Below are 8117 nucleotides of genomic sequence, written 5' to 3' on the forward strand. Positions count from 1 at the left end.
TCAACACTTTCTCGAGCGAGCATGTCGTATAAAGCTTGCCTAGTGTAGTTCACTGACTAACGTAATTTGTAGGTTATTGCGTTAATCCAAAAGTTTACCGGTGTTCGAATTAACCCAGCGCGCAAGTGAAAATAACGACCGTGTATTCTCACATCATAAAAAAAATAAATAGTGTGTTTTATACATGCAAAGCATATAGCTAGCTTAAGGTAACAATCATGAACAATGTCCTTGATTTAGCTATGTTTCATCACATGATTAGTGGCTGGCGAGCCCACAATTTCTCTTGGCCAATCGAGCATCATCCACTCATATTTTTGAATCGGCACACTAGCAGAAAATTCAATCCACACCTACCCTAATCCATTAATTAAAAAAAATCATAAGACAACAAACTTTATTTGTCTCCAATACTGTAGTGTTCAGATATTTGTGTCCATTTCTGTCGAGGAACAAAAGATAATGCATGGATCATTTGGTGGATCCATACTCACTAGGTTCATGAATCATGATCATAGGAGTTGCATGTCATCTACTGTGTCCAAGAATACCTTAACTAGGAGAGATTCTATTTGTTTTTTTCATAGTCGGATCGCACAGCCTTTCCGATAAGTTGATACTGATGTAAGCCAAAATGACGCCACAATCAACATCAGCAGACTTTCAGATGTGGCTCACTGGTCGGTTTCCAGTGGGTCTATAAGTCAAAAAATAGAGATTTCATATAATCATTTGTAGCAGATTAATTAATGATTATAAAAGTATTGATGGCTACTTTAGTGATAACCATCGGCTCATACAATATTGTCAAGTTGAGAAATGCTGAGGATACCACGCCATTAAAGTCTATAATATACAACAGAATGTTGAATGGGCATTAAAGCAACAAGGCAAAACAATTTATATGCATTTTCTGGAAGAAGAATATACATAATTTACAACGATTTCTCATCCTGATCCGATAAAGTATATCTTTTGGTTCATGAATCAAGCTAAGATCTGCACTATCACTCGAAAGGGAAGATATGCCAAAAGTCTAAAATTTTTATACAAAGTTTATTAAAAATAGCTGGTACGACAAAAAGTTAGGGTGAGCATTTGTAAATAAAAATTCTGTACCTTAATTTGTATTAATTACTCTTGAACTTTAATACAAATCCACGTTATTTGACTCTGAGGTTGATAAGCACTTGAAAGTGCACATCAACTCTATGATTGGTTTTCTTGAAGAGTAGGATTCACTGAGTTACAGTTGGTGTTATGGGGCAGGTCAGTTTTATTGAATGAAACTGCATTAAATCCCAAAGTTTTAGGTTCTAATTATAGTTTTATATATTCATATATACATGTCAAGTATCCTTGGCCAAACGACAAAGGCGAGGCCCCAAAACCCACGAAGTCTTGAGTTCAAATCATACTTGTATGGGTAGAAAAGCGACATCCAACAAGTGGAATAGGTCCTAGTTAAACAAAGAATCCTTATTGTCTTTCTAATTATCACACGAGAAAAATCACTTTTTTTTTTAGAATAGAAAATTCACATCTAATGAAAGTTAAAAAATGTCAAAATGGATATGCGTAGGTGGTGAAGCATAAGATTGATATGAGTTGAAGAAAGCCAAAAAGTTACCTTTCGAGTCCTTGAGCCATAACTCGGGTAGCACATGACCAGACTTCCATGACTGACATGCATAATATTCTGAACTTCAAAGGCTTTCAGTGACTACTCCACCGGCAAGCCGCAGATGACTTCACTGACAAAAATCTCACTAATTCATGCATAAAAATGATAATCATCAAATAACATATTGCAACTAAAATTTGGATCTAAGAGGATCATCCTTTTATAAATGAAAAGCAATTTACAAGATCAATCAGGCACGCCACTTTCTGACAGCAGCTAATTCAAAATATGATGGTGATGAACAGATAGAAACTCTAAAAGAGAGAATTTATAAAAGAAAAAAGTATCCCTTCTTTTGGAGATTGTTTCTTAACATCAGAGAATCTAACAGCAAATCAAAATCAATTAAACAATACAATATCTTTTACTGGGAGCGCTTCCCCTTCCTTTCAGCTGCAGCAGATTCCGCAGCTGACTTGGCCAGGGCAGAGGGCTTTAGTACACTTTTCGGATTGAATGCCTTCCTAATCTTAAACACAGTCCATGCAGTTCCTATTGCATGCCCTGCAGCATCTAACCCCTCACTTGTCGCCTTACCCGCCTCTTCACCATACCTTCAGAAAGGGCAACAAATTTTTACCCAGTTGCCCAAGGGAATCAAGATCAAATATGGTGATGTTACCTGTGGGTGACAAGTCCTGTCGTCACAGTGGAAGAGGTTGACATCACATTCTTGCCAGCTACTTCAACAGCATCACAGATTTTGCCTGTCATAAAAAAAGGAAAAATACATCAGATCAGACAAACGTGAGCTGCAAGTTAGCGATTTTTGCTATTGATGATGCAACCAGAGAGCTAAAGTTAATCCAAGAGCAAAGGTTCACTCAGCAAGAGGTTTAGAGCAGGATTATCTGAAATAGCTTCTAGACGACACATATAATAGACCATCTGAATCTGTCCAAAGGAACCCAAAGGAGGGAAAATAGGGTAGATGTTCACCGAAAGTTATACCGTCATTAGAGATAGATCATTGCCTCGATAAATCCTTAAACTGGTTGCTTATCTACTTTCCCTTGTAAAAAAAAACTACTCAGTCTCTTGAAGTAAAGTGCAGCCCAATGCCAACTTTTTCAGTCCATCTTTTAGATGCTCCTTTAGTTTTTTTCTTGTCTTTCTTTGTCGCTAGATTGTAAATGGCCACAGGCATACCATGAAAAGCCCAATTACCAACTCACAGATTGAACACAGTGAAATCAGTTACGAGCTAATTCACCACGAACTCAAAGGTGGTACTGAACAGGAAATTCAACATTTAATAACAAAATTTTGGCAACAATTCTCCAGCTAGCAAATAAATAGAAAAACAATGCATGAATGATCCCCACTAACAAACTCTAGTCTCATATATCCTCCCCTCCAATTTTTCAATCCTTTCCCATTCTTCAATTCACTTTTCCTAGTGCATTCTTGATGATTAAGAGAATGGTCCTGACTCTACAGGCCCCATATATTTCAGTCCATGATAAAATCACTAAATCTCAAGTTCTAAAAGCGAAATGATGAATCATCAACATTCAGTGATTGATTGAAACTACGCTAACAAGTAACAACCCAACCCCAGAAGTAGAATGCATGGTGAATTATAGCAAGTAGGAAGTACAATGTAATGGATGGTTTACATACTAAATCCGTCTAGAGAAGCTAAGATAATTTCCCCCGGCAATAAACCAAAGAATTTTTTTCCTATTTTTGAATTTGCGACGGAGCCCGTGAAGAATCCTGTAACCTTCACAGCTCCTGAAAGGACCCCTGATGCAACCTTTTCCGTCATCTTTGTCACCCTCTTAACCCTGAAGAGGACAAGTCAATGGCAACAAATTATTTCCCATATGCATCCAAAGTTGAAACCATACACTGGATATTGTAATGTGAGACAAGAAAAACAAGCTAATAAGACAATATTGGGAGACCATACGGCTATTAACTAATGTGGTGAACCCAAAAAATCAAGAAACAATCCGAATGCCGATATCTAATCCCAGAAAATCCATGAATAAAAATCAAACCTTTTGATCCTCTTTAAAGTGTTAGGATCAATCTCAGCTTTACCCCCTGGAGCCATCCTCTTGATCATAATCTCGTTTCCCTTCTTAAGTCTATCTACGGTCACATCCCCACACCACAATACTCCCTTAATCAGCTGCCCTGACCCTGCGGCAATCAACCTTGCCGCTGTCCCACTATACTCCTCGACGTTTGGCGCCAAGGTCGTCCAGTATGCAGCACACTGCCCCTCTACTGCTTCCTTCTTCTTCCCGTCAGTCTTCAAATCTTTAACCGAGACATCCCCGGCCGCTAAACCCCCCTCCGCCAAAACACCTTTCTCGTCCACCTTATGCACCGAAAAAGTACAGTAAGTCTCCAAAATCACGTCCAACTCCTTCAGCAACCCTTTCTGCCCTTTAGAAACAACAGTCAGCCCATAACTCAACATTTCACACCCTGGGTTATTACTTTTGTTGAGGCTCTTCTTCTCCTCGTCATCGCTGGAGTCTGAGTCCTCCGCTTGCCGTGGGGGCTTAAAGGTGAAGAAATAATGCGAAGAGTCCAGCTTGACCGCGGCAAGGTCCTTGGTTAACGGCCATTGAATGTCGTCGGAGACAGCAGCGAAAGCAGCAACGGTGTTACTACCCTGGCGCAGACGGAGGATCCGGAGATCACCGGTGGCAAGCTCGACGGAGTATTGGCTATCTATCAAGTGAAGGATGGCCGCAGGGAAAGAAATGAGAGTTTCCTCGATGGTCTCGGGAGGAGCCGAAGCCGATGGCTGATAAGGATAGGTTTGGGGGTCATTTGCGTCAGGGAAAAGGTTCTCCGCGAGGTCTTTCATGTCGATGGTGGGGTAGAGGCCGCCGGAGGCAGAATTGCGGCGCGGCGGAGAAGTTCGGAGACTTGGATCGCTGATTCGAGGGTACATTGGTGTTGAATTCAGTGGGACGCGCCGTTGTTGAAGGGGAAAAGCTGGAAGATCAAATCACTGATTGTGATTGGTAAACAGCAAAGTACAAAGTACAGTGGCATTTCTCTTCCTTCGAATGTTTAATTTATTTTTCCATTATTATATATATTTTTAAATTTTATTTTTGTATTTTTTAAAAGGACAAATTATTTTAAACTCTCCACTACCAAACTTCTCTTTAACTTAACTCTCTACCCACCCTTTTCTTTATTTTCACTCCTTAGTGGTCCCCATATTTGAATTAAATTATAATTAAAACTAATCCTTTGTACGTGGCTTTGTTATACCTATCGAACCAGTCCCGGTCATGCAAGACTATTAGTTACGCAAAGTTTTCAACCGATATACTCCAGATTAGGGTCCAACATGCTTCCGTAAGATGAATTAAATTTAAATACCTCTTTGACCATAATGTCGTCGGGTCATACCTGCCGAATTTTACGAAGTGCTCCTCACACTCCAACCACGTAGTCGCAACAGATGGTTTCTGCACAAGCTCCTTCAACGACACCCAGCACAGCCTTAATTCATTTTCTACCTTAAGGCGTATGGTATATAAATTTAATTATAAAATATGAGCATGAAGAACGAGAGATTTAGGAAATTTATTCAGACATAATATTATTACATAAATCAACTCCTTTGAAGAGGAGAAGACAACTTGTTTAGCTACTCATAGTAGCCTTGTTTTTGAAATACATAAAAGAAAACTTAATACAATAGAAAGAAAAATATTACAACAATTTATTTGTAAGAAAACTGAAGGGAATGATCGATATCTTCAGCTTCCTCAAATGCCTGTATTTATAGCTGTAGTTCCACTCGTTTCATCGAGAAACTTCAGGGAATCTCACAGCTGTCTTGTATTTCTTTATGCCATTATTGATGGCATCTTTTACTAGTGGAGGAGGCAGCTGTCTGGAATTTTTTATGCCATTATTGATGGCATCTTTTACTAGTGGAGGAATCACATGTCTGCCACTTTCTTTTGGCTTTATTGTCCTCACATGCCTGCTTTATTGTTGTCGGGGCATCTTTTGCTTTTGAAGTAGGCCCCTGTGAAAACGCATCTTCGGTGGTCCTTGTCCACCTTTGCTTGTCTCGGAAAAATCCTTTCGATCCGTTCGGGGTCTAAAGGTTTTTCCAAATTCTGGATCCTTCTGATTTGGGCATTCTGGGCAGATATTCTCTGACCATCGTCCAATATGAGCCATGTTACAAAATTTTCGGCAAGTTTCTTTACTCCCCGGCAGCTTGCTGTTCCACAAAAGATTTCTCTTCTTTTCGAAGAGTTCTTTCGCAAATGCTGTAGTTTTTCCTGTCATTGTGTTCAACAGGAACGATCCATTCACAGAATTCTGATAAAATTTGAATGGAAACTTGACTTTGTCCATCTCAGTAAGACAGACCCAAATACCTCATGCCCTTCTGGTTGAGATCTCATTTTCCCCGAAAGTGGACACCAAGGGTATTTCTTCAGTTTTAGGATCCTTGATAAATTTATGACTGTTTATATCAGGTCTCCTCAGCTTGATGAAATGAAAGGGTTCGTGTGATCCTTTCACTGTTGGTTCTGGAGCTGCACTAAAAAAGTATAACTCAAGCACATCTCCTCTGGACAAATGATCATTATTTGCCCATGTTTCTTGGACTGCTTCCTGGATCCATTTTGGTAACTGTGATATCTCCGGGAAGCTTGGTGACGTTGTATAAACTGAGGTCAAAGCCCCAAATTCATACCAGAGTTTTACATCTTTAGGATTGACATTATTTTTTAGCCAAACCCTTGGATATATTCCTGCAACATCAACCCTGCAAGTGTTCGGGTTGATTTCACTCGTTGTATTCAATTTCTCCCACCTTTGTTGATAAACCTGGAATGGAGAAATAATTGATGGATTAGTATCAATCTTAGATTTGCCCTTGTTAGTGTTGGGCCTAAGATTGATCTCTTCCTCTTTTACCCCAGAGGCGGAGGGTTGAATTGATGAGTTATCCTCATCAATTGTTGCTTCATCCAGATCATCAAAGGCTGATGATAGATTAACACTTGTTTCTTGAGTTTTGGATTCCTCAACATCTTGTTTCACAACCGGTGGTTGTATTTCTTGTTCTTGTAAAACCAATGGTTTTAGCATATCTTGTTTATGAGAAACCAATGGTTTTTCTATAGCCTTCACAATTGGCCCTTGAATAGCAGCTCATAGTTGTGTTTGAGCTTGCATACATCCTGTAATTCGATTAGATACTTTGATCCGATCAGCTTGTTGTAACCTGCCGGCCATTTCAGCATTAATGGCTAACTGGTTGAACTCGTTTTGAAGCAACCCAAGGTGTTCCCTGAGATGCCTCTGCATTTTCATGATGGAATCCACGTCACTGCCTTCCATCTTTTGTTAAGAAATCTGCAAGAATATTTTCATGAGATTTAATAATAACAATATCAAAAATATAATTTTGACATAATGCTTGCCATCTTAATAACCTAGCTTTCTCAGGTTTAGATTCAATCTTATTTTTTAGGAAAGCTTTTACCTGGGTGTTATCAACCTTCAGAGTGAATTTTTTAGCAAGTAAAAATAATGGCCATTTTTCAAAAGCCCTTTTAACTGCATAAAATTCCTTCTCGTTAATATGTCATCTAATAGCCTCAGATTCTGAAAAAAGACCACTACAGTATCTGCATGGTATTTCCCCATCTGGAGTGATCTTGGTAAGGACTGCTGCCCACCAATCGTCGCTGGCATCCGTAAATAATACCAGATCATCTTCATCTACGGGTATAGCCATTTTTGGAAGATTCTTACATATCTCTTTTAATTGGTTTACCCCTTTAGTATGGTCCTCGGTCCATATAAACCTAGCATCCTTTTTAACAAAGGACTGAACACCTTTCTGTACATTGCTAGATTGTTAATGAACATCCCTGCAAAATTAACTACTCCAAGAAAACTCTGGAGTTGTTTTACATCTTTGAGTTTATCTGGAAAATTCTTTAACTTTTCCACAATATGGGGTTGTAGAATTATTCCAGTTTCATCAATCTCAATACCGAGGAATTCAATTTTACTCGTTGCTATGACTGCTTTCTTTTCAGATAAAACCAGTCCTTCTTGTTTACAAATTTTAGAGAAAATCTCTAAGTGTTTAACGTGTTCGTCTATATTTTTTGATGCTATAAGAATATCATCAATATAAACAAACATAAAGTTGAAATAATCTTTAAAAAGGTTATCCATCTTTCTTTGAAATATCTGGGGTGCATTAGCTAATCCCATAGGCATAACTTCCCAAATATAGTGTCCTTGTGGAGTAGAGAAGCCTGTGAATTTCTTACTTCCTTCTTCCATTCGAATCTGGTAAAATCCAGACTTACAATCAAATTTTGAGAATACTCTAGCATTTCGTACACAGCTAATTAGGTGTTCTCTACTCGGTATGAAGTACTCATCAAACTCCAGGATTTTATTAATA

General features: G+C 38.7%; 1 protein-coding gene across 1 annotated transcript; it reads right to left on the reverse strand.

Annotated features, from left to right (window-relative positions):
• Positions 1–298: 298 nt before the first annotated feature.
• Positions 299–4685, reverse strand: LOC140889920 (protein EARLY-RESPONSIVE TO DEHYDRATION 7, chloroplastic-like). The gene is made up of 5 exons (XM_073297664.1): positions 3691–4685; positions 3308–3474; positions 2307–2391; positions 1631–2238; positions 299–697 (listed from the first exon to the last, which is right to left on the reverse strand). The coding sequence occupies exons 1-4, from the start codon at positions 4599–4601 to the stop codon at positions 2049–2051; spliced, it is 1353 nt and encodes a 450-aa protein (XP_073153765.1). The 5' UTR covers positions 4602–4685; the 3' UTR covers positions 299–697; positions 1631–2048.
• Between the last annotated feature and the right edge of the window lie 3432 nt (positions 4686–8117).

The sequence above is a fragment of the Henckelia pumila genome, chromosome 3 (genome assembly GCF_033568475.1).
Source record: "Henckelia pumila isolate YLH828 chromosome 3, ASM3356847v2, whole genome shotgun sequence".
Classification (NCBI taxonomy): Eukaryota; Viridiplantae; Streptophyta; class Magnoliopsida; order Lamiales; family Gesneriaceae; genus Henckelia; species Henckelia pumila.